The sequence below is a fragment of the Suncus etruscus genome, chromosome 6, assembly GCF_024139225.1.
Source record: "Suncus etruscus isolate mSunEtr1 chromosome 6, mSunEtr1.pri.cur, whole genome shotgun sequence".
NCBI lineage: Eukaryota > Metazoa > Chordata > Mammalia > Eulipotyphla > Soricidae > Suncus > Suncus etruscus.
This window is the reverse complement of record NC_064853.1, coordinates 49596001-49622240: the sequence shown is the minus strand read 5'-3', so window position 1 is coordinate 49622240 and position 26240 is coordinate 49596001. Positions and strand designations below refer to the sequence as shown.

Here is a 26240-nt window from a genome sequence, read left to right as displayed (position 1 = left end):
CCTCTCTTCCTAACACAGTTCTCCAGGGATCTGTGCACAAGCTCTTTTCTTCAGGATCATCCCAGTTTTCTTCCTGGCACCCCAGCCAAGGTTTCTGAAATGCTTTATTCTCTGGGAAGCCTCTCCCGGGCTCTCAGGCTCTTGCTGCTGTGGCTCCTGCATCTGGCACCATGTTACTGCCTTTTTTTTTTTTTTTTTTTTTTTTGTGGTTTTTGGGTCGCACCCGGCAGTGCTCAGGGGTTATTCCTGGCTCCAGGCTCAGAAATTGCTCCTGGCAGGCACGGGGGACCATATGGGGCGCTGGGATTCGAACTGATGACCTCCTGCATGAAAGGCAAACGCCTTACCTCCATGCTATCTCTCCAGCCCCGTTACTGCCTTTTCACTGTGTGGGTGGGAGGACAGTGACTTCATTTGAATCTTGGGACACAGGAACAGGCCTGGTGGGTGATGCAGCACAGACTGCAGGTGATTTTCTTTTTGGCCACCACACTCATTAGTGCTCAGGGGCTACTCCCAGCTCACTGCTTGGGGGTTGCTTCCAGCAATGCTTGGGGGAACCATGCCCTGCTAGGGAGCAGACCTGGGGCTCCTGTATACAAAGCCTGCATGCAGCCTGTGGAACAGCCCTCCAGTCCTGATTGTTCTGTTTTTGCAGTGCCAGGACTGGAATGTAGGACCTCATTCAGGAGGCCTGTGCGCCTGCTAAGCTGCATGCCTGTCCCAGATGGCAGTTTTCGGGACTGATACCAGCCAATGTGGATCCTCCATTCAGATAGGGGCAGCCAGAGGCAGAGTCTGTCTCCCCTCAGGCCAAGAATTCCTCTGATTTTCCCACAGCATTGCTTCAGCAGGAGGGACTGGGAGACTCACCTCCTCCCCTCTGGCAGAACTTATTTACATGGCTGGGGATATAAAGGGGGCCCACAGGAAGGTGCTCACTGAAGACCAGGAGGCCTAAAGTATGCATATATGTAAGGGAGGGATTCCCTTGGGTCAGGGAGTGGGAAACAACGGAGTCATTCCAAGACCACCAGAAGGGAACACAGGACTAGCAGTTTCTTTTTTCAGAGTTTATGAAAGCTGGGAGGAAACAGGTTTGGCATGTGGGGTTCATGTGGTAAGAAAGATGAGGCAGAGAAACCCTGGATGACTGGCCCAGCCATTCCCTTGGGTTTGCACAGGCAGTTGTGGGGGTATTGGAGTAAAGTGGGGGATATGCAGATAGTGGAGACTCAGCAAGCTGGAGGGCAAACAGGAGATGCACTAATAGGGGGTTACTCTGGTCCTTGTGGGAAGGGGGTCAGAGGGTTCCACAGGGTTCTTAGGCTTGGGATGGAATGAGTATCTCAGAGATAGTTGTCATTGAACCAGAGTACAACTGTGGGGCCCGAAGTTTAGGGGAGACCCAAATCTAATGAGGGCTCCCTATAAAAACCTAGGGGGAAACGAGGCACAATTGCACTGTTTGGTTTTTTGGGGCCACACCTGGAGATGCTCAGAGGCTACTCAATGCTCAATGCTTGAAGGACCAGGTGGTGGTTAGGGGTTGAACCTGGGGTTCCTGCATGCAGAAAATACACTCCATCCCTCTCCCTGGCCTGTACCCCCACACTGTGAAAAGAATGGGGGCCCATGGGCCATGGAGATCTGGGAATATCTAAAGGGGGAACTGGGCCTCAGAGAAAGGTGAGAGCCTGAACCGAGGGCAAGATGAAGACATGAAAGGTAAAATCCCTGGACTGGGACCCTCAGGGCCTTGGGCAAAAGTAGGGCGCCCAGCTAAAAAGGCAGTTCAGATCTCGGGCACAGATCTTGGGACAGCACCAAGGGAGGGAACATGGGGACCGGTGACAAGAAACCCGAACCCAACCGAGTCCCCTGCTGCCACTCCACCCTCCCTCACAAGACACAGGTGGGTTTTTGGTTTTTTTTTTTTTTTTTTTTTGCTTTTTTTTCATTTCTTTTTAATACAAACTTGGATCTTTGGGTGTGTCCTGCCAACAGAAAACAACAACAACAGAAGAGAAAACCCAAAAGAGTGAAAAATAAAGAAAAAAAAAGCTCCCGCAAGAGGTTCTTCTCCCCCCACCCCCACCATGCGAATTTGCACACCACGGGACCACAGCAGGTTTACAGAATGCAATATACAATCCACGATTTATAATAAAACAGTATATACAATAAATAGGATATTGTTCATTTTTGTCAAACAACCTGTAGATAAATTTCTCAGTGCACACTTGCAGGGGCTCTGGACACCATGGGGCCCCAGCTCGCGACCTCTTGCACACGCTCTCTCGTTCGTTCATTTTTTTTTGTCTTTTCTAAAACTGTTTTGTTTTTAAGTTTTGTACATTTTTAAAAAGTATTTACAATTGCTGGTTTTGTGCAGAAAGGGCTCACCTTCGGCTTCTGCGTGGAGGAGATGGGCAGGGAGGGATGGGGGAGAGAGGGCTGCGGGAGGTGCAGGTGGGGCTGGGGGAAGAGGCAGAGAGGCAGGTGCTTGCTCCTGCCAGAGGACGGTTGTGGACGCTGGGAGGGGTCTTGGCGTTGGTTTTCTGAAAGCTGCAAAGAAACACAGGGGAAGAGGAAGGAGGAGTCAGTGGAAGATTCTGACTGTGGGGAGATTCAGAGCAAGACACCCTCACTCCCAGCCCGCTCTCAGTTCCTTCTTCTAGGAAGCTCCATGCAGCCTGTTAAGACTCTGGACTCTTTTTTTTTTCTGGTTTTTGGGTCACATCTGGCAGCGCTCAGGGCTTATTCCAGGCTCTACACTCAGAAATCGCTTCTGGCAGGCTCGGGGGACCATATGGGATGCTTGGATTCGAACAACCATCCTTCTGCATGCAAGGCAAACGTCTTACCTCCATGCTATCTCTCCAGCCCTCTGGACTGTTTCTGACCTTCTCTGACTATGTCCATAAAGTAGGTATGTGTCCAAGAGCTAAAATTCTAGGACTCAAGGAATGGGATGGAGGGGTGGGTGTTAGAACCCGGGCTCCCGCCAGACAAGGCTGAGTTCAAATGCCAATGCAACCAACCATCTATGACCTGGGGCAAGTGAGGGAAACTTCTGCAAGCCTCAGTTTACTCAGCTGTAAAAAGAGAACAGAGCTACCCCCATAGGTTTGTTGGGAGGATTCTGGGGCTTAAAGGCAGATTAAGCCTGGCACATAAATGCATAATAAATTATACTAATTACTATTCGTTATTTTCCTGGGGACTGAGCCAGTTGGGCTCTCAGAGAAGAGCCTTGGTTTCCTCGTCGAACAATGAGTTTTAGTAATTCCCCCAACCTAGGCCGTTCTGGGAAATGACATAATGGGGAGGACAGGGCTCGAGCCCAGCACAGGTGCAAACTGCTGCTTCCATTTCTTCTAAGCCCACATCTCCCGTCCCCACCACACTGTTCTGCTCCTCAGAGAGGTGAGAAGAGGAGGAAGCCTGTCTGCATAAAGGAAGAAAGAAACTGCCGAACACAATACCATCTGTGTCTGCCTGCACCCCCTGCCTTCCTGAAGCTCTGCAACTCTTCAGTTCCCTATCCCTTGTGCTCACCAGGAGAGCTGCAGAGCCCCTGCTCTTCCCAGTCTTAACCCTGTTTGCAGGACTCCAGTGCCCTAATATTCCTCTCCAGACCCTCTGCTTTGCCAGGAAAGCAGGAAGGTGCTCAAGAGGTGAACTGGACTGCTCCCTGAACCCCATATCTAGCCAGCCCTTTTGGAAGCTGACACGCAGAAACCTCCCACCCTTGGGAAGTGGCTGGGGTAGTGTGTGTGTGGGGTATATGCTAAAACCACCTTCCAAGGCCCAGGGCAGGCCTCCCAATAGAGCCCCGCGGCACAGAACCCTTCCTCCCTTGTCCGTTCTTGGCTCCCCTTCCCACAGGGCCACATTGAAATTCTGCTCAGCCCCACAGTGTCTGCTGGGCATTCTGCCCCGGGGAAGTCTGTGCTGAGGCTGGCATTGCCAGAGCTACCCCCCCCCCCAGGCCAGGGCACCAGGTGGGCACCCCAGTCAGGTCAGGCCAGGTGGTAGGTACAGGCATGCAGGGAGGTGGGGCTGTACTTCTTTCTGCCCATTGTTGGGGATATGCAGGTGAGTGTTAGGCGTGAGGGTAGTAAGGGAGCTGAAGTGTGTGAGAAAAATAGCTTCCAGACAGGAGGTACTGCTGAGATGTGTTAGTTCTATCTGGCTTAGAGAATAGGGCTGGACAGATAGCTCGGAGTGGATTGCATACTTGGCATGTGGGAGGCCTGGGTTCTATTCTTTCTACACAGAGCTGGAGCAGCCCCTCAAACACTGATGGGTATAGCCCCCAAACCCAAAAGAAATCTGGTCTAAGGGGCAAACAGGTGAGAGGGGTGTCCATTAGGGAAAGGACTATTTTCTGGGGTTCAACTGGAGAGCAGGATAGTGTCACTGCAGCTGAAGAAGTGAAACATCTGCTGTGGTGACAGGTAAAGGGTGTTGGGGGGATGGGAGAGGGAGAAATTTGGGAGGGTGCTTCAAAGTGCTGAACAGGCCAGCAGTGCCAAACCCCAGCCTCCCATTTCCTCCAAGGGCCCCGGGGCAGGCTGGGAGTCTCCACACAAATCCCTGTCCCCCCACCCCCTCCAGCTCTTAGCCACTGCCAGTGACCCTCTCCAAGCCAGGTCTCCATGGTGATCACAGCCCAGCAGGCAGCTCCTGCCAGAACCCTTCCCGCCGCGCCCGCAGTGGCCAGGCAGCAGGGCGGCTTTCTCAGCACGGCTAAGCCAGGCCTGCTCACCTTCCTCCTCCCACCACCCTCCCAGCAGCATTCAGAACTTGGCCAGAATCTGGAGGCTGCTGGGGGATGGGAAGAGAATCAAAACCAGAGGTTCTTGAGCCCAGGAGCATTAAGAATGCTGCAGCCACCCAGAAACCCAGGCTCACCAGGTTCAACTCTCCACCAGACAGAAGCAGTGCTGTATGGCTGGGAAGATCAGTGCCAGGCACAACCGACAAAGCAGAGGGCAGGACAGAGCTGGTCTCCCTCGTGAAGGGCTCACAAAGTAGACCCCCAAGCAGGCAATGACAGTGTAGGGAGATGGGGGCTGCTCCGCAGGGAGGGAGGCAGCCCTTGGGTGCACCACTGAGTGTTGTGCCCTGTGCCAGCCCAGGTCAAGGATGTGTGGGAGTGAGCCATGATCGCGTCCAGCTCTGAGCCTGCAAGTCTCATGAACCCTTCCTTAGCTCACCTTGGGTTACCATAGCTACTGCTCTACTTGTCATTCCCTTCCATGCTCCTCCAGGCCAGAGACCTATGTGCGGTACCTCTGTAATGCCCCATGACATTACTGGGCCCCAGGACACTATGGTTCGTTTATTCTTCCTGAGACTTAACCTCTTCATATCTCTCTAATGGGGAACTGCAATGTCACTGTCCTTCCGTTCCTTGAGCCCTAGCTTCCAACAGTTTGATGCTCTCAGGTGTGAGGACTTAAGTGTACTGACACTGGGGGTGGGGGGTGGGGGGCAGATGGCTGCAGGTCACAGGAAATCTCAGAGAGTCCCACTCACTGAAGCAACCAGAAAACAAATCTGCCTGCCCACCTACCACCAGCCAAGCTGGAACCCCAACTCCAATCTCGGACCTCCTGAGGAAGGGGTTTGCTCTGTATCACCCACAGCAGTGGAGCTGGAGGCAAGGAGCAGGCAGGGACTGTGGGAGTAGCTGGCTATATAGCCTTGGCAAGACCCTGACCTTTTTGTACTCTTCAGCTTCTGGTAAGACAAGGGGCTTGAGGAACCAGGCGGCAGAGACTGACAGCCCACCTGCACACACACTTCTCTGAGGCAGGGCTCTACTTAAACATGGTGGATGTGGCTTCCAGCTGGAGGACACTGAGGCACAAGGCTCACAGGGGACTGGGGTAAGGGTGGGCTAGAGGGGGTGTGAATTATTTTTAGGTGTTAAACCCAGGGGTACTTGGGATCATTCCTGGCAGTGTTTGGGGGATACTACGCAGTGCTAAGATTACACCAGGGTCGGCTACGTGCAAGGCAAGTGCCTTAATGCCTGCACTATTTTAATTGCTTTTATTTTTGTTTTCTGGGCCACACACATAGGTGCCCAGGGATCACTTCGTCGTGGGGAACCAACGGGGATGCCAGGGATCAAATCCAGGCGGTTATGTCCAAGGCAGTGTCATTGTAGTGTCATTGTCTCACTAGCCCCTTTACCTATGGCCCCTAACTCCAGAATTTTTCAATCTATGTGCAATAGTGACCAGAGATGTTGCTTTAGTCTAGCTCCCTGGTCACACATCCGCTTAGGGAACTGCCCCCCACTCCCAACTGCCTAGCACAGAAGGGACATTACTGGGACTTTTCTTTTTTTTTGGTTTTGGGTCCCACCCAGCTGCGCTCAGGGGTTATTCCTGGCTCTACGTTCAGAACTCGCTCCTGGCAGTCTTGGGGGACCATATGGGATGCTGGGATTCAAACCACAGTCCTTCTGCATGCAAGGCAAATGCCCTACCTCCATGTTATCTCTTTGTCCCCAGACATTTTTTTCTTTTTTTGGTTTTTGGGTCACACCCGGCATTGCTCAGGGGCTACTCCTGGCTGTCTGCTCAGAAATAGCTCCTGGCATGCACGAGGGACCATATGGGACACCGGGATTCGAACCAAGCACCTTTGGTCCTGGATCGGCTGCCTGCAAGGCAAACGCCGCTGTGCTATCTCTCCAGGCCCTGACATTTTTTTTTTAATAAACCAAGGCACATGTGTTGCCTGAGTACAAGTCACCTGCATCTCTGCTCTTAAGATGTGACTTTCCTATTTTCATGCTGGGTAGTGCAGGGTTCTTTCTGCCTTTAAAGAGGTCTGTACTCTCTCTTGAGCATGTTACTTGTTAAAATCTTTTTTTCCTCTTCTCCCTCCCTTCCTCAGTACCTCCAAATTAAATGTTTTTACTTAAAATAAAAATAAAATAAACCAAAAGGTACCGAGTGATTCCCAGGGCCCTTGCATGTGCCCTTCTCCCTCTCTGCACATAGAAGTTAGATGGGGCCGGGAAGGTGGCGCTAGAGGTAAGGTGTCTGCCTTGCAAGCTCTAGCGTAGGATGGACTGTGGTTCAATCCCCCAGCGTCCCACCATATGGTTCCCCCCAAGCCAGGGGCGATTTCTGAGCGCATAGCCAGGAGTAACCCCTGAGTGTCAAACGGGTGTGGCCCAAAAACCAAAAAAAAAAAAAAAAAAAAAGGAGAGAAGTTAGAAAGCCCAGGGGCCGATGATATAGCATGGAGGTAAGGCGTTTGCCTCTCATGCAGAAGGTCATTGGTTCAAATCCTGGCGTCCCATATGGTCCCCTGAGCCTGCCAGGAGCGATTTCTGAGAGTAGAGCCAGGAGTAACCCCTGAGCACTGCCGGGTGTGACCCAAAAACCAAGCAAAAAAAAGAAGTTAGAAAGCCCAGTTAGCCTTGAGAGTTTGTTTCCGTTTTCATTCAGTTTTTCATTGGTTTGTTTTTTAGTTTCTTAAATGATGCTGGGGCATCAAGATAGTGCTTAGGGGGTCAGGCAGGGTTGAGGATGTAATCTGGGCCTGGGCACTATCTCCCTGACTGACCCAGTTTTCAAGATGGGACATATGGGTCTTGAGAAGTCATCTCCAAACCTTTCCCCTAACCATTCCCTAGCACCAAACCTTTCCTCTTAAGAGTCCTCCTGAACCTCAATGTTCTTTTTGACTCAGGGTACAAAATAAACTCTGAACCTGACAGGTTCCAGGCAGATGTAACACTGGGGAGGGAGATGGGGACAGCAGAGACATGAGTAACTAGCCTAAGGGGGCTGTGGAAAGGACATTCCCAGCAAAGGCTGTCATGGATGCATAAAGGGTTGAGAGATTAATTGGGCCTGGGAAGGATCCTGGAACACTCCTTGGAGGAGGTGCTGTCTGAGCGAAAGATAGAAACTGACAGGTGGGAGATGGATGCAGGGAGGGAGGGTGGTTCAGGCCAGGGAAGAGCTTAAGGCACAGGGCAATGGGGGGGGGGGGGAGAGAAAGTCCCAGTCCAGAGCTAAAGAGGGAGGGAGTGAGATAAAGTTGGATGTGAAAAGCCTTCTTGAAAACCCAGAGTGTCTCCAAGGTGGGTCTTTATTTTGTGGGCAAGAAGGTATATGTGTGGGATGTGGTGTAATGAAAAGATAATCAGGAGGAAGCCATGGGTGTAGATGGGTAGAATCTAATCTACCCAGCCAGAATGATAGAACAGCAGGTAGAATGCTTACTTACACACAACTGATCTGGGTTCAATCCCCAACACCCCATAAGGTCCCGAAGTCTGTCAGGAGTGATCCCCTAGCATAAAGCCAGGATTAGGTCCTGAACAATACTGGGTGTGGCTCCCCCTAAAACAGTACCAAGTGAACATGATGGTGGGGAGGGCGTGTTTGCAGACATGATGAAAGCACAGTGCAATCTCTGGTGACTCCAGGTAGGGGAATGGACTTGGGAAGGCAGATGCAGCAGTGCTGTAGGGGTGCTGACATTAGTGGGGGGCTGCATTAGGGATACACTTTGGAAACCTCTGTTCTGTGTCCTGCTTCCTAGGATTTCTGCTGAGAACATGTTAGCCAGTTTAGAGCCTATTGTCAATAAGGGTTGGAGTTCTAGGTGTGACCATAGGGACTTTGACTGTCTTTGAGCCCCACAGGGAGTAATCAGCCCAGTGTGGAGGCAAAGAAGAGCTGGCTCTTCCAAGTCTCCTGCTCAAGGAGGAGCACTAGCTCCTAGCCGAGGCAGGAGGGTAGGGATGCTTCAGAGGTCTGAATGCAACAGGAGAGGGTCAGAGACTCTTGAATCCAAGGCTGTGCTGAAACACTTACTCATTCATTTGCTATGCGTTGGGGCCTGGGCGAGGTGCACTGAGGAAATCACAGCTAATTCTCAGGGGAGACCCAGCAAGGTGACATGACTCACCAGCCCACATGTTGGGGAAGGGCCGGGAGCAGCCTCTGCACAAAGGACTGTAGGTACCCACAAGGCAGGCTCTGAGCTGTACCTTGTACCGAGATCCTCTGCATTCCTCCAGCTAAATAAGCATGTATATGGGAAGTTGGGAGAGAAGCATGAGAAAGAGTGTGCGGGGAGAGATTCAATTTCTGGGAAAAGAAAGCGCAGAACAAGAAGACCTGGCCTGAAAATGGCTGTGGGAGAGACAAGAGACAGGCCAAGGGAGGACGGCCTCTGCGAGTGGGGAGAGGAGCCCAGAAGAGGCAGGGCAAGACTGGCTGACCCCTGACAGGAGGGCCTCTTGCTTGGAGCCAGAGGCAAGATCAAGTGACCTCTCGAGATTTCGAGACACGAAGAGACAAAGCCCAGAGCAGCCGGGGCTGGCCCAGGTCTGAACATGCCTGCTGACCCTGGCTGGCTGGTGGCCTTGGAAACCGCTTCCTGCTCTCAGCAGGCCCCAGCTGGCGTAACCTTGCAGGACCTGTGACATTTCTTTTGGCCTTGGGTCCAGGTCTGAGTGGGAATAGGAAAGAGAGGGGGTACTTAAGAGTCTTGGAGCCCTCATACGGACCTTTCTCCTCTCCTGGCTAGTTCTGGGGTCAAGGAGGACTGATCTTCAGTCCTGGGTCCAGTTTGACTGCCTTGGCTCCCCATCAAGGGGCTAGGGATGAGGTGTGTCTGGCCCAGTTGCCCCCACCTCATCTTCCCTCTGTCCTCAGCCACAGACCTTGCATGGACTAGACTCCACGTCTGCTGCTCTGGCTCCTCTGAGTGGCCCTTGTCTTCTTCACACTGGGACGTGACCTGCCCTTGCCCACAGCCCACAGCTGCCTCTGCCTGAAATGAGCAACCCCCTCCTGCCTCGTGTCAGTGTGTCCAAATCGTGCCTATTCAAGGTCGAGTTCAAAAGCAGCTTCTACAACAGAACCTCAAAACCCATTTAGAATGTCAGCCTCAGAGAGGGTTGGTGTATAGACTGTGTCCAACCACGTATCATTAGGGGGATGGGGAATCAGGGTAAGAGGTAGAAAGAGAACCCCAGCTGAGGCTGGGGGCGTAGAGAGGGTGGTGGGCTTTGAACGCTGCTTCACCACTATGGCCTCATCCCTCCAGGCAAGCCTTCCAGCTTTTCCCTTTTCCTTGCTCTCCTGGCACTGGGGTGGGTAGGCAGGGAAGCAAGACGTGAGTTGGAGTTGAATGACTGCTTTTGGAGTGCCTGGCGCCCAGAGCTTACGCCCTTTGGGCAAATGATCCGGTCACTGTCCTGTCCCAGCTCCTCTGTGCATGGTGGCACCCTCAGCTACACTTCTTCCTTCAGTCTTCTTCCCTTAAGTTCCTCCCCAGTGATCTGAACCAATCCTTGTGACAGGCAGCCCTACATGAGGGAGCAAGTGTGACTTCAGAGGTGAAGATCCTGCCTTCTCTGGAACCAAGCAGTTGCCCACCAGATTCCACCTTGTCTTGTTCCACTGTGACATTCAGTGGTTCCTTAAATACCAAACCCCTTTTAGTTCTCTGCATGACCTCTTGTCCACTCAGAATTTTTTTTTTGGCGGTTGGGTCTCCCAAGCAGCACTCAGGGAACTTGAGGCCAGTTCTATCAATACTGGGCTGAATGGTTCAGCAATGTAGTCAGTTCTGCTCAAGCTCTGCAGTGCTGGGGACCACTAGAGCCACACTCAGGAGCACTAAGCTGAAGGGTATATTTGGTGCCAGGGACGAAAGTTGGGGCCTCAGGCATGCAGGATACATACTTGAGCCTTTGAGCGAACTTCTTAACCACTTTGTCCCCTCTCACTTGGAATTACTATAATATTATTATCGGGGCTGGAGTGGTAGCACAATGGTCGGGCATTTGCCTTGCACATTGCCAACCCAGGACAGATCTGGGTTCAATTCCAATCCCATATGGTCCTCTAAGCCTTCCAGGAGCGATTTCTAAGCACAGAGCCAAAAGTAACCCTGAGTGCCCATGGGTGTGGGCCAAAAATAAATTTTTTTTTTGGTTCTGAAACCATACTTGGCAATGCTCAGGGATCACTCCTGGTGGGGCTCAGGGAACCACAGAGGGTGCAAGTGTCCTATCAACTATACTACCTGCTCTAACCCCCTCACTTGGTACTTGTGTTTGCTTCCTTTCCTCAAAGCAGAACAACTTGTATATAGGGACTTGCACCTCCTTTCAGTGCTCTCTGCACAGACGGTCTCCCACTGTTGAGATGATGCCCACCTCCCACGAGGTACGAGTTTCAGGTTCTATCTTGACTCACAGCTTCTCTGCTTCTTTCCATGCAGGCCTGCCTCAGGCCAGGCTTATCCAATGCTTCATGTCACTCTGTGCACTCTCTCCCTCTAAGCCGGAAGCCCCCTGAGGATCAGGATCCCATCTGTGGTGTTCATTGTGGCCCCCCGCCCCATGCCTGGCAAAGGAATGAGAAGTGGACAGATGTTTCTGGAATAACCGAATACATCAGTTCGAGGAGAAGCTGTCAGTTCCCAGCTCTGAGTGCAGAGCAGCTCCAGAGTGAGGACTGGGCTGGCCGCCCAGTCAGTCCCTCCTCTGGGCAGACCTCTCCGGGTGGTTCCATTATGGGGCTCACTGAGCTGTGACCTGCCCCCACACCGTTGATTTCTTCCACCCAGAGCCCGAGAGGAACAGTTTTAGGATTATTTCACATTTCTGGATTATCTGTGAGCCATCTCCCTTCCAGTGAGAAGGATCAAGAGTTTGACATTTTAAACCCTAAGCAGCTTCTCCCTGGCTGCCTTCAGATATGCGGCTCTGCTGCCTGCAATGAGACGCATGGAGAATGGAAGGTCATTTAAATCTTGGCTTGGCTTCATTAGCAAGAAAAATATGCTGTTCCCCAGCACCCCCATTCCCCCCCAAAAAAGTTTGGTGCATTGTCTATGCCATGCAGATTTAGGGGCTGATCAATATTAGCTTCCCTTTACAGATGAGGAAACAGAGGCTTGGTGTGGAGTGTGAAAGCTTGCTCAAGGGCATGTGGCAAACTGGAGACTAACTTGAAAACAGTTCTCTCCAGGGCCTCTGGTGGACACCAGGGAACCTGGCATCAGGCAGAGGTTTCCACCATCATGACTTTAGGACCCTGAGTCACCCTGGCCTGGAATGGCCTCCTTAAGCAGGACGGGGTTTTCCAGGAGCCCTGTGATTCCTTCTCCAGGAAGAGACACTCCCAAAGGCTGCGGTGGCAGCTGAATGCAGGGTGCAGAGTGCAGGGCCCCCTCCACTACCACCACCCACCAGGTCTGGGTGGATTTGGGGATAGGTCTAAAGCACAAAAAGGGGATTTGGTGGGTTAGTGGCAGAGTAGGCCGGTCTCCAAGGAAATGATTCTACCACCTGGTTCCCTTTTACCATTTTGGGGTCATTTCCTCTTTGTGTGTGTGTGCGTGTGCGTGTGTGTGTGTGTGAATCTGTCCATGGAGGCACTTGGGGCTGCCCTGGGTGCTGCTCAGAGTTCTTGCATGCAAAACATGCACTCCACCCCTTTGAGCCATCTCCTCAGCCCAAGTGTTCTATTTTAAGGACAAGATCTTGACTTGTCTATTCTTTGGGGGTGGGGTGTCACACACAGTGGTGTTCAGGGGCTACTCCTGTCTCTGCTGAGGGCTGTACCTGGCAGTGCTCAGTGGACCCTGGGGTGCTAAGAACCAAACTTGGGTACCTTCACACGCAAAGTATGAGCGGAGCCTTTGAGTTATGTCTCTGATCCCTCACTGCGGATTCAACTTTGTGTTTTCCTGATAATTAGTAACACTGAACATCTTTTTATGTGGTTATTAACCATTTGTCCCCCCATTCAATTCTGGGGTTCAAGAGTTACTCCAGCCGTAGTTTGGGGACCATGCAGTACAGAGCACTGAACTTAAAGTTCCTGCATGCAGAATGTGCACTCTGGCTATTAAGCTTTCTCTCTGACCTAGCTTACTTCGTGGGAGTTCCTTCTATAATCTGAATATTAATAGTCAATGATTTGTGAATATATTTCCCATTTCATGGATTGCCTTTCCATTTTTTCTTTTGCCATACACAGTGATGTTCAGGAGTTACTCCTGGCTCTGCAACTTAGTAATTACTCCTGGGGATGCTCAAGGTGACTATATGGGATTCCAGGAATTGAACCCAGGTTGGCCTCATGCAAGGCAAGCGCCCTACCTACTATACTATCTCTCCAGCCTTTCTTTCACTCTGTCGATAGTGTCTTTTCATGCTAGATGTTCTTCTGGCTCAGGACTCAGGCTGGAGCAATAGTTTGTCTTGTACACTGCCGACCCGGGACTGACCCAGGTTCGATCCCCAGCATCTCATATGGTCCCCTGAGCCTGCCAGGAGCGATTTCTGAGCATAGAGCCAGGAGTAACCCCTGAGCACTGCCGGGTGTGACCCCAAAACAAAAAGAAATAAAACAAAACAGGGGTCGAGTGGTGCCGCAAGCTGTAAGGTGTCTGCCTTGCAAGCGCTAGCCTAGGACGGACCACAGTTTGATCCCCCGGCGTCCCATATGGACCCCAAGCCAGGAGTGATTTCTGACTGCATGGCCAGGAGTAATCTCTGAGCATCAAGGAATGTGGTCCCAAAATAAAAACAAAACAAAACAAAAAAGTAATCACTCCTGGCAGGCTCAGGGAACCATATGAGATGCTTGGGATAGAATCCAGCTCAGCCACATGCAAGGCAAATGCCCTACTTGTAAAACTATCACTCTGGCCCCCAAAACTTTAAATTTCAGTGAAAATCAGTTTATCTATTTCTCTTGTCATTTTTTTTTTGGGGGGCCACACTGGGTGACACTGAGGGGATACTCCTGGCTATGTGCTCAGAAATCATTCCTGGCTTGGGGGACCATGTGGGACACTGGGGATTGAATCAAGGTCTATCCTGGGTCAGCAGTGTGCAAGGCAAATGGCCTACCGCTGCAATATTGCTCTAGCCTCTCTCTTGTCATTTTTGGGCCACATCCAGTGATATTCATGTCTAGCTCAGGCTTGGTGCTCAGGGGTCCCACCAATGCTTGAAGAATGAGTTAGTAGTGGGAATAGAGTGGGGTCTTCTGCATGCAAGTGTGTCCACTTGCCCTGTGTGCCTGGTTCCCAAGCACAAAACTTCGAGAAGACTAAAACAATGACTCCAGTTAATGAAGCCATAGTGTCTGAGAGAAATGGTCCAAATTCCTAATGAGATCTAACTAAACTCTTGGTAAAAGCACTTGGTTTCAGGCAAAGGTCTGTATGCATTTTTCCTTAGGCAGAAGAGGTGACAAGCCTACTGGCTGCAGCTTCCCCAGCACAGCAGAAACTCCTGAGCACTGAGTCTACCTCAGGGCAAAGATGCCTTCCACAGCTCTCTTTTTGGGAGGTAGGACCTGAAAGAAACCAAAAAGGCTCCTTCGGGCCATTTTTAGTGTCACTGTGGAGTGCACCACAATACAGGGCCACACCCTCTGCCTGGCCCCTGCCAGACTGCATTCTACACTAAAGCAAGCAAGTTTTGAGCAAAAGGCTGGACCTGAGTAGATGACTGTCTAACTTGATCCTTTCTCAACTTGCCTAAGAGGCCTTCATCCTAAGGTCAAATATAAAGAGTTTCATCAGGTAATGAGAAGTGCCCGCCTAGGACCTAGCACAGATGAGGGGACATTTGTTGTTGTTTTGGGGCCACATCTGCCTGTGATCAGGGATTATTCAGGGCTGTCCACTTAGGAATTACTCCTGGTGGACTTGGAGAATCAGATGTGGTGCTGGGAATAGAACTTAAGTCTGCCATGTGCATGGCAAACATCCTACCTGTTTCAGTCTGGGGACATGTGCTTGATGAACCTACCTTGATGGCTTCCCCATCCAGTCTCTGGTCCTCCTACCATTTCAATAGAGTTCCCATCCAAGTGCCCCTTCTCTTCCCAATCTCATTCCAGACTCTCAATGCCTTATCAGGGCCCATGTTGTCCTGAAATCTTCCTCTTTCTCTCTGATTCCTCTTCCCCTTGCTCAGACTCAAATGGCCTCTGCCCTCCCAGCTCCCTGCCACCAGCAACCATGTGTCCAGACTCACCCAGGAACAAAACCTCGAGGTCCAGTCGGCACTTCAGTTGGCACTACAGGGAGGTGACGGTGAATGTGTCCTCAGGATGAGGTTCCGCCATGGGCCCCAGGAAGCCGCTCTTGGGGCCCCCACCAAGGCCGGGATGCGCCTGCGGCATGAAACCTGGATACCTGTAGGCGGTATCCTGCAGGGGCAGCAGCGAGTCCCTTGGAACTGGGGACAGCGTCAAGTCACTAAGGAGTGGGCAGCCATAGCCAGCAGTGGCAACGGCAGGGCCCCGGGGCGGGCCAGGCAGCCGAGCCATCTCCAGTGGCTCTTTGTCTGCCTTGGGTGTGGCTGGTGGGCTGGCCAAATGTGGGGCACTGAGGCACGTGGCCTCCGTCCTGCCCAAGAAGTCAGCCAATAGCCCTGTCCCCACCTTGCCTTCATAGGGTGGGCTGCGGGCAGCGGAGCCCGGTGGGTACCAGTAGGCTGTGCCCTTGCAGCTGGGGGAGTCGTAGTGGGGTTGGCCCAGGGGCAAGTCCCGGCAGCTCAAGTGGGCCTGGGCTGCGTGGCCTAGACTGGCGCCTGTGAGTCCGTGCTTAAGGGGCTCACAGGCTGAGAGTTTGGTGGGTGGCGGCCGCAGTTCTTCCTTGAAGCCCAGTGTGGGCGAGCAGGTGGGTGAGTAGGCCTTCTGCAGGCCAGCATCGAACACGGTGGGTGGGTGGGCCAGTGGCGGGAAATGCTTGCCATCTAGTTCAGGGGCACCCAAACTGGGCGAGTCGCAGTGGAAACCTTGGCCAAAGGTGCCGTCGGACGGTGTTGATGGGTTCATGGAGTAGGGTCCCATGAAGTCACAGGGGTCTCGCTCCCCCACGCCAAAGGCCCTTGACTGCGAGGGGAGTGGCGACATGCTGCTGTCCCCGCTGTAGTAGTCCAGGCCGAGGTCGGGGCTGTCCTGGAACAGCGGATTCACCGGCTGGGGTTTGGGGATAAACTTAGCTTTGGCGGCCGCGCCACCCCGTTCCTTCTTGGCTGAGCAGGCCCCGCCGCCCCGGCCACCCCGAGGCTGCCGGGGCCCAGTGCTCCGTTTGGAGGGGTAACCCGAGGCAGTGGCTGAGGTGGCTGATGGGAATCCCAGGTGGGAGGCCTCGAACAGGTCCACCTTCTTCCGTCGTCCCCGGCCTGGCTTGGAGCTGCTCTGGAAGAGGACGCTCTGATTCCAGTTATAGCCAGGGGCGGATGATGCCTCATTCCAGTCCATCATCAGTTTCTCTAAGCTAGACAGGCTCGACTGGCCTTCACTGCTTGAGGCCTCGCTGTTGGCACGCCGAAAGCCACCACCGACGGGCTGATTGAACTGGGTGCTGTCGGAGGAGGACTCGGAGAAGGTCTCGGACACAGCTGTCTGCTGCTTCACCTTCTGCGGTGTGTAGTTGGAGATATCCAGAATCACATTGGGCTCACTGACGTGGCAGTCGAACCCGGGATTGTAGAGCTGACTGAAGGCCTCTGAGGCCCAGTCCAGGCCTCCATAGCCCTGCCGGAAAGGCCACTGAGAAGCCCCCACAAACTGCCGACAGTTCTCAGGAGAGGGCTGGAAGGAGGAGGAGGAAGAGGAGGCGGCAGAGGTGGCAGAGGCCGTGGTGCCCTTGGGCACCATGTAGCCACCAGGGGAGACGGTGCTGGCCCGGCTGTCACAGCGCAGGGGTGTGGGGGCTGAACCAGAGAAAGGAGTCCCCTCAGAGCTGTTGAAGAAGGAGGCCTTGCTTGGTGGCAGGCAAGGGCCACCAGTAGGAGGTGGGGCATAGCCAGCGCTGTGGGCACTGCTGGGTGAGGCGGGCAAGCTGTTGCCACTGCCATAGGCAAAGCTGCAGTCTTTGCTGTTAGCACAGTCCTGGCCCGAAAAGGGCTTAGCTGGGGCAAATACGCTTTGTCCAGCCCCGTAACCACTGTACTGGGGAGGGTAGGTGCTGGCAGGCGGGTGGGTGGTGGGTGAGCGGGCCACAGCTGAAGGTGGGGGAACCAGCTTCGGGAAGGTTTCTGCTGCCCGGCAGTCTGACGTGGCCGGAGTGATTCCATAGCTCGCAGCCCGGCCCGGTGGGAAAGTCTGGCGAGTGGGCAGAACAGGCTGGAATGAGGGCTCTGTCCCTGCCCCACTACTGCCCACAGCCACGGGGCTGACTTTGGCTCCGCGGCTCGGGAAAGTGGGCAGGCCCCGCTGTGTGGGCAGGGCACTAGTGGGGGGCCCTGTGTAGTTGCCTGATGTTTTCCGGGACTCGGGGCGAGAGGCTGAGAGGGCAAAGTCCAGGAGGTCGGAGGAGTCGTCCGAATCGAGCAGAGAGCGGAAGTAGCCGGTAAAGAGGCTCTGGCGCTCTTGGCTGAGCTCGGCTTGGCCCGATGGGGCACTCGTGCCGTAGTAGCTGCTGCGGCCAGGAACCCCACTCTCCAGTCCAGTGGAGGCAAAGGCCCTGGTTTCAGTCCCTTGGAACCCACAGTTTCGGCCAGCTTGCCCGCCTGGGTGCCCATGGTGAGAGGCCCAGCCACCAGCCTTGTCCCCAGGCCACTCAACCCCTGCCTCCCCGAAGCCTGGGCCACCGGTCACCTGCTCGGGGAATAGAGCCCCATTTTTCCGGGACCGCCTCTTGCGCTTGGGCTTCCCAGTCAAGGCATCCACCTCCCCCCGGCCCCGTTTACGGGGGTGTCCCAACTCAGTGAGGCCGGGACCCCCGATCCCAGTGGCTGCCACGGCCACCACTTTCTTCTTCTTGCCGATGCCCTCGAAGAAGTCACTGAAGGAGCATCGGGCAGCCTTGGCGGCATGGCCACCACCCCGGCCACCAAAACCACCCGCTTTGCCACCACGCCGCCGGAAGCCTTGCACACGGTGCAGGAAGTGGGAGATGCTCTGGGTGTCAGGGGCCTGGTGCACGGATTCGGGCTCACTGGGCGTCCAGCAGCGGGGTGGGGAGCAGCGCCCAGCACACTGGCTCTGGCGGTTCAGAAAGGCCAGCTTGGCGAGGACGTCAGAGTACTCGGCCTTGCTGTCATTGGCGTCTGCAGCGTAAGACGGCTGGGGAGATGCCAGCTTCTGCTTTCTCCGCCGTCGTTTCTTCACCTCAGGCACAGCCAGGGTAGTGGCTGCCACAGTGGCTGCCTCGGCTGCCACGACAGTTGGCTCCTTGGGCTTGCCGGGCCCCAGCAGCAGGTTCTTAGGAGGGCGGCCTCGCTTTCGCTTGAGGATGATGGGCATTTCCCCAGGCGGGAAGACCACCACTACATTCCGCCCATTGTTCTTCATCTTCAGCAGCGGGGTGGGCTCAGCTGACACCCGCAGGCCAAGCTCCTTGCCCTCTACGCTCAGGCTGCTGCTCAAGGAGGACACCTTGTAGGTGGTCTTGTTCCGCCGCCCCAGCGACACGGGAATCTTGGCCATCTTGACTACCATGCGCCGCACGCCCCGGCACTTGCTTTTGCGGGAAGGAACCATTGGAGTCTGGGAAGATTCCGGCTCTAGCTCTGGGACTGGGCCGGGACCTGGCAGGGCAGGAGGTGGTGGAGGGGGTGGTGGTGGTGGCTCAGCCAGGGTGGTTGCCAACCCCGTCGACATAGGCAGGGCCAGCAGACGGCCCTCGGGTCCTGCATCTGCCTTGCGCCCCCGTCCAGCTTTCCGCCGGCGACACAGGATCTTTGGCCTATCAGTGCGCCGCAAGGCGTACTTGGGGTGACCCTCTGGCCCTGGTGGGCCATGGGGTGAACACAAGTCCAGGCGCAAGGGCTCGGCCAGGGGGCAGGGCCCCAGGGGCTGCTGGGGCTCCAGACAGCGGCCTGAGACGTCAAGCAGCTTGGGCAGGGGGTCGAGGGCCTGAGGGTCCAGCAGCTGTGACTCCAGGGAGTCAGGGAGGGTATCCAGGGCCTGCAGAGCCAGGCCTGGCAGCCCCAAGGGGTCAGCAAGGGGTTGCAGGGGAGGCAGCTCCAAAGCTTCCCCGAGTGGCTCTAGCGCCTGTGGGTCCAGAAAGCGGGGCTGGGGGTCTAGGAGCTGAGGCTCTGGCTCTGGCGATGGTGGCTCCAGGGACTGGGCCTCCAGCAGCTGAGCCTCAGGACAGGTAAGGGAGGCCAGTTCGCTGAGGATGTCTGCGTCAGCCAGTTCTGAGTAATCGGGGCCGTCGGGCTCCGGCTCTGGGGGCAGCCCAGTGGCTGCAGCTGTGGCTCCAGGACTGTGGCCTTGACTGGGCTGAGGACTGGCCCGAGGCTCTGGCTCTGGCTCATAGAGTGGGTGGCCGGGCCGCTCGGACTTGGCATGGGGGGTGGCCCTCTCCTCAGGGCTGCGGATGCTGTTGGCTAGGCTGGGGGAGGAGAAGAAGCTGTACTGGAGGTCGCCGGGTGGTGGGGCTGGGGGGCGGCTGAGCCGGAGGCCCCCGCAATCCAGGTGCACGCCGCTGTGTTGCAGGTCTTGGGAGAGACGCGTCAGGTCCTTCATGATGTCGATGAGTTGCACGACTGGACGCAGATTCACCCGCCCGTTGTCCCAGCGGCGACGGGAGCTACTGCCGTCTCCGGCGGGCGTGGGGCACCGGGCCTGTGAGACTGGACGGGCTGCCCTTGGGGGCAGCGGGTCGTCTCCCTTGGCAAGGACCGGCAGGCGCCGGGTGCTGGGGTCCCGGCGTGGGGGTGGGCGTGGGTTCTCGGAGAAGGTGTGGGCGAAGGCCTTGTCTGGGGGACTGGCAGGGGGTCGGGTGGGAAGTAAGGGCCGGGGGGTGGGGGGGCCACCGGGGTAATACTTGGGCTCCCGGAGGTAGTCAGGAGAGCTGCACACGGCACTGGAAGTCACCACCAGGCCCTGGGGCTTCACACGCATCCTGACCTTGTCCTCCGCGGGCCACCGGGCTGGGCCGGGGCTGACATGAGGGTGCGAGAAGCCGGGACCAAGACCTGCTGGGCAGGACAAGGAGAAAGTCCCTCACTGAATCCTCATGGCTTCCCTCCTTTCTCCTCCTGCTTGTGCCTCTCCCCTGAGGCCCCTCCTCAAACCCAATCCCCTGATCTTTTCCAAATCATCTCACACACACAAACTTCTCATTGGGTTTGTACCTCATTGCCCCACCTTCCAGAACCTGACTCTGGGCCTCTTAGAGGGACTTAGAGGGAAGCTTAGCTGTGGGATAGGGGTGGGAGGACTCCAGATGGAACTTATGAGGGTTCAATTCCTGCCCAAGGGCCAATAAGTCCCATCTGCTTTCTCAGCCCATCCCAGGTCTCTAGGGTAGCCTAGCCACTCACCCTTGGCTCTACCGCCTGAGTGGTCACATTAGAGATGGCTGTGGGCAGTAAGACAAGAGAGCAGAATGGTCTTGCCACTGCCCAGTCATGACCTACTTGTGCACTAGTCCAGTCTCCTCCTCACCCCCCCACCCAGCTTGAGTCTCCCTCCAGGACATGCACCCACACCCCGCTGACCTGAGAGAGAGGGCCCCTATTCCAGGGGCTCTGCCAGTCGCTGGCTGTCAGCTGGCAGTGGTGGGGACCAACTTCAGCTGGAGCCCAGGCTTCAGGGTGTGGTCGGCGCCTGCAAAGGACCATAACAGCTCAGGTTCAGTGAGCATCTCCTGCATGCCAGGCAGCGGGCAGGAAGCCATGCAGGCCACATTTCATTTCACTCTTCAGCTGTGGATAAAACGGCTTTGCAGATAAAGAAACAGGTACAGAAGAGGGAGCATCACTCCTTCACATGCTCAATGTTTAGAGAGTCCTACTTTACAGTAGGACTGGGTAGGCAAATATTGATCAGATAATCACAAATGATTTAATTACGAATGGGATAAGAGCTGCAAAGAAAACGTGAAGAGCTCCTGAGGTCAAAGGGTCAACAATCATACCAGGTGTCAACAACAGTAAATCCCTCATTTTCTTGATATTTTCTCTACTATCTGCGCTGCACCAAGGAAGCCTTTTTGTTTTGTTTTGCTTTGTTTTGTTTTTGGGTCACACCCAGCGGTGCTCAGGGGTTACTCTTAGCTCTTCACTCAGAAATCGCTCCTGGCAGGCACGGGTGACCATATGGGATGCTGGGGTTCAAACCAGCATCCGTCCTGGATCTGCTGCATGCAAGGCAAATGCCCTACCACTGTGCTATCTTTCTGGCCCCCCCAAGGAAGCTTTCTTTGTTCGTTTGTTTTTGGGCCACACCCAGTGATGCTCAGGGATTACTACTGGCTATGCACTCAGAAATCGCTTCTGGCTTGGGTGACTATATGGGACGCCGGGAGATCAAACCATGGTCCGTCCTAAGTTAGCATGTGCAAAGCAGATGCCCTACCACTTGCACCACCACTCCAGCCCCAGCATTTTTATATGGATTATCTAACTCCTTTGCAAAACTGAGGCCAGTGATAATCACCCCCATTTTACAGACAAGAAAGAGATCTAACTGGAAGGGAAGGTGCTGGGTCCTTTACATCTTGTGTCTTTCCCAACACCCAAATTGGCATATGTCCTAAAGCCTGGGCTTATGCATAATATTTGCTGAATGAATGAGCAAGAGAATGAATAAGCCAGCAGTGAGGCTCAGAAGAACTCGTCTTGCATGCACGAGGCCCTGGGTTCCATCCCCAGTATTGCGTACACACACAAAATAAATCTAATGAAGACAAAGCAAGAGAATGAATAAGCCAGCAGTGAGGCTCAGAAGAACTCGTCTTGCATGCACGAGGCCCTGGGTTCCATCCCCAGTATTGCGTACACACACAAAATAAATCTAATGAAGACAAAGGAAGGCACATTGAACGATCCATCCCACCTCTCCCCATCAGCCTTCCTCTCATTCCTCTCCAGACCCATATGTGACCCAAGAAGGCTGTGCAGGGAGCAAGGAATGTGCTGAGGGACATGCTCTGACCCCTCTTCCACTTCTGTCAGGAAGGCCCTCCCTGACACCCAGCCTCCCTCTGGCCTCGTTCCAGCCCCGGCTGCATCCTCACTGCCTCACTTGCCTTCACGGTATTTATCGCAACTGCAATCAATTTACTCGTATGACGGGCTCTTCAGTGTGTCTCCCCCCACCCCTGTTTCGAGTTTGGGTTCTTCAGGGGCATGGATGCAGCCACCTTGTTTTTAACTGTAACCCCTGACCCCAGGGCCCAGGCCATAGATGCTACATAAATATTTACCTGCTGACTCCCAGAGCTGCTCGGGGCACAGCTGGAATTCAGGCATGTTGGGTTCTCAAGGGAATCAGGAACATGAGATTTTGGCTGATCCCTAGGAACTGGGATCTTGGGGCATGGGCATGGGGATCTTGACCCTTGGGGCCTATGTTCCCCTGACTCTTCCTGCTCCTTGACTTAGCTGTTGCCCAGTGCCAACACCCACAATAAGACTGCAGAGCCATCTTACTGGGAAAATGGCAGGAAAATTCTTGACTCTATTCCCTTTGGTGGAGTTACCCTGTAATCCATAAAGCACTGAATTTTCCCAGCACCCCAGGTGGCAGGGCTGACTGTCCCATACCAGAGAGGCTGCACAGGCTTATAGTGCTTATAACACATGAAGTCACAGGAGACAGAAGTCCTTCTGCCTCAAGCCACTCAGGCCCCCTTAGTGATTGGCCTCTTGACACTCCTGAAAGCACTTCTTAAAATCAGTGAACCCACTGGCCTTGCACCCCGTGGTGGGGGAGCCATGGAACTTTCCTGATGTCCAGGGGATCTGGCTTATGGATCTGAGGGAGACCTCTGGGAATCTGTATTTTGTCAGCTCCCCAGAGTGATACTGTGTCACGGCCACCTGTGCCTCTCCCATTCAACAGATGAGGAAACAGGCCTGAGAGACTTTGCCAGGATCACTAATGGCACAGGGCGGGTCTTCTGTCCCAAGCAGGACACTCCTCAGTCCACTGTTCCTTCCCTTAGCAACTTGCTCTTGCCCCCAGCCAGAAGAGAGCCTGTGGTCAGGCCCACCCCGCGCCAGGCTGTCTCTGCCTGCAGTGCCTGCGGGAAAGTGCACTGCACCTGCATGCATAGCGAAGGGGCTTGGACTCTGGTGTTGTGGCTTCCTATGTGCTCTTGCAGATGCCCCCCAGAAGCTACCACTGCCCATCATGGAGGATGGAACTCGCCCAGCCTCCCTGCTCTGGAGACCTCCCACTCAGGGCCTCAGGGCAGAAGAACAAAACCTCCTCTCTGGTGGCTGGGCCTGTGCCACCCACCTGTGCAGACCTGCGCATGTGTCCTCCTGCAGGCTCCTGGACTAGAGGGAGGAAAGTAGCTGGCTCCCTCCCTACCACACCCTGCAGCCATTCTCTTGGCCCCTGCCCAAGAGTGCCACCTAACCTAGTCTGTGACAACGGGCAAAGGGTCCTTCTGTCCCTCCACTGCTTCTGGGTCAATGTGTCTGAGCCAGCCCACAGGGACACCAGGCAGCCAGGAGGGGGCCAGGGGCCCCAACCTGCTGTGCAGAGTGCCGGGAAGCGCCAGCCCACATCCTTGAGTCCCCAGCCCCACCCTGCCGCTGTGGCTGTGACCACCCCACCCCTTCCCCAGCCTGCCTCCCCTTCCCCCACCCACAGCCTCCCCAGGGGAGCCCGGCTGCCAGCCCCAGCTCTCACTTCCGGCCTCATGACCCTCTCTCCAGTCTGTGCACTCCTCCCCCTCACACCATTTCCCTCTGAGCCAGGCCCAGGGATGTCCTCAAATGGAAAACACTGCATCAAAGGGGCTGCTGCTGCTACTGCCACTGAGCCTTCTCCCCCACGGAGCCTTCATCACTCAGGAGTTGCCCCTCAGCAACCACTTATCACACCACTCAAAGGTCTTCTCTCTTTCCAGCCCCCTCCATCCACCCAATTGTGCCTGAAGCTCTTCCAGTGGGCCTCCAGCCCCAACTGGCAACAAAAATACCAAGAACAGAAATGGCGGTGATATAGGGAGGCATGGCAGAGTCATGGATTTAGCCTCTAAACGGAGGCACAGAGATGCTGAGTTATGTTCTTAAGGACAAACAGCCGTGGCATGGGGGATCTCTGATGCCTGGACTTAAATTACTTGGATTCTTCTAAACCAAACTTCTTCTCCGACCAGAGACTGGGCTCCCTCCCCTGCAACCTCCTCCAATTGTCCCAGTTCCAGCCCCCAGTTCTAATTTTTGGCTTCTAATCCACCCCTCCCACCTCAGCCATCCAGATGCACTACTCTCCCTCGCCACTAGGTGTCCCCTTAGAGCCGCTGATGCCCCCAAGGGGAGCAAGCCCCGCCCCGCCCCCTGGAGCCTTCAGGGCCCCCCCATCCCACTAACACAGCTCACCCCACCCCACCCTACCCCCAGCCACACAGAGCTCCTTTGTGCAGCCCTCGCCCACCCTCTTCCTGCCCAGAGTGGGGCACCTGGCAAGCAGGTCTGCCTAGCACCGCCCCCTGCCAGCCCCCTGCCCTGGATGCCAGGTGTGCGGGCACCAGCGCCAGTTTTGGCTGAACCTGAGGGTCACCCTGTTGGGTGGCTCGGCTCTCCCTTCCTCCCTCGGAGGTCACCCAGGGACTGTGCTTCCCGCCCTGCTCCGCCCCCATACCCTCCTGCCCTTGGCCCTTCCAGACTCCTGTCCTTGTCTTTCCTTGGTCTCCCCAGGACTCCCCTCCTCCAGCCCCTCCAGGCCCTCTGCTGCCTCGCACCCCCGCCCACCTCCTTCCCCAGAGAGCTCCCAGTTCAGCCCCCTCCCTCCCCACCCAGGTCTGAAGAACTCCTCCTCCTGGAAAGTTGCTGCTGGAAAGGAAGTGACTTCAGCGATTTGGCCACAAGGCTGGGCACTGCTGAGCCCAGCTCGACTGAGGGCTTGCCCAGCCCACCTCCAGAGCACAAACAAGCCACGTGCGCACAGCCACCCCCAGTGTGCACCCAGAACCCGGAAGACACTCGTCCCAGTGACAAGCACCGTATCATCCCAGCTAAGGCACGTCTGTCTTCCCCAGTGCGTCCAAATTCTTGCCCACGCACCTCACTGGTGCACATGGGTGCCTTGCACATATCCGCTACCCTGAGTGGTACACAATGCTCTGTGTTCCCACACCTGCCCAGGACACACCCGGAATTCTATGTACTCACCACTCCAATCCAGCACGCTGGCTTGGAAAGCACCAGGCTCGGAAAGCCTGGTCCACTTACACAATGCTGAATGCAGAGACCCACACACCTTGGGACAGGGCCCATGTGGGCGGGCCTGCATGCAGCTGAGTGCCTGCACACAGGGTGCCCTGGACACTCAGAGTCGGGGTACACACAGCCCTGCTCTCCACCTCCACGATCCCAAGAGGCCCCACCCCCAGACTTCAGGCCCCAGGAATGCTCTTTTGGAAGGTGGGTGGGGTCCCCAGGCAGGCTGGGCTCTGGGGAGCTGAGCCCCGAGGCTTCATGTGTCAGTTGAGGGAGTTGCCTCCGCAAGGCTGGGCAGCTCCACCTGGTCTCTGTGCTCTGAGCCTGGGTGGGCTAATCTGGGCCCAGAGTTGGCAAGAAGGGCCCCGCCCAGCATGACGCCTGTCAGATCTGGGCTCCCCCAGTGTGCCCATCACCTTTAGAGCCCCAACTCTTGGCTTCCACCAGTCTAGACAAGTCTGGGGGCACAATTCAAGCCCTCTGCCCTGAGTTCTGGTCACGGTCACGCCCCCTTTCTTCTCCAGCTTGCTCAGGCCATCAAAAACCCTGAAGGTCCTGCCCAGACAAGGTGGAAGGATGGGGGGAGAGGGCTTTGCTATTTGGCCTGCTCCCTTCTGGGTTTCATTGGATTGAGGGAACTGAGGGAAGCTGGGATGATAGTTTGGATTTTGTTTTCAGTCACACCCAGTGGTTCTCAGGGCATGTTTCTGGCTTGGTGCTCAGGGATTAAACCTGGGTCAGTCGCATGCAAGGCAAGCACTCTAACTGCTGTGCTTGATGTACATATAGGCTTATGGTGAAAGGGGATCCCTACTAGGGGTGGGAAATAAGTCCCTCCAAGCTCTACCTCCAGAGGAAACCCAAGCCCAGACCTGGCTTTCCTGTAACCACTTACCTGCACAGGCTGTGGGGTCCGGTCTGGCTTAGCAGGAACACTGTGTCCTCACCAGTGATTCCTGGGTAGTCTCCTTGGTGGCCTGAGAGTCGCCCCACACCCAAGGCCCTCTGCACGTGCTCAGCTGGGTGGGCTCTGGGGTCCAGGCTGATAGGTAGACAGGCAGGCAAGCTC

At 55.1% G+C, this 26240-nt stretch overlaps 1 protein-coding gene across 2 annotated transcripts; it reads right to left on the bottom strand.

Annotated features, from left to right (window-relative positions):
- Positions 1 to 1058: 1058 nt before the first annotated feature.
- Positions 1059 to 26240, bottom strand: AHDC1 (AT-hook DNA binding motif containing 1). Of its 2 annotated transcripts, XM_049774619.1 has the most exons (4): positions 26067 to 26240; positions 20492 to 20600; positions 15065 to 19966; positions 1059 to 2568 (listed from the first exon to the last, which is right to left on the bottom strand). In XM_049774619.1, the coding sequence occupies exon 3, from the start codon at positions 19890 to 19892 to the stop codon at positions 15108 to 15110; it is 4785 nt and encodes a 1594-aa protein (XP_049630576.1). In that variant the 5' UTR covers positions 19893 to 19966; positions 20492 to 20600; positions 26067 to 26240; the 3' UTR covers positions 1059 to 2568; positions 15065 to 15107. The 2 variants fall into 2 exon arrangements, with proteins under 2 accessions (XP_049630576.1, XP_049630577.1); XM_049774620.1 differs by lacking the exon at positions 26067 to 26240 and having other exon boundaries at positions 20492 to 20720.

What these genes read in the sequence shown, in the direction of transcription:
- AHDC1 (XM_049774619.1), bottom strand. Translation starts at nt 19,892, where the DNA reads ATGCGTGTGAAGCCCCAGGGCCTGGTGGTGACTTCCAGTGCCGTGTGC.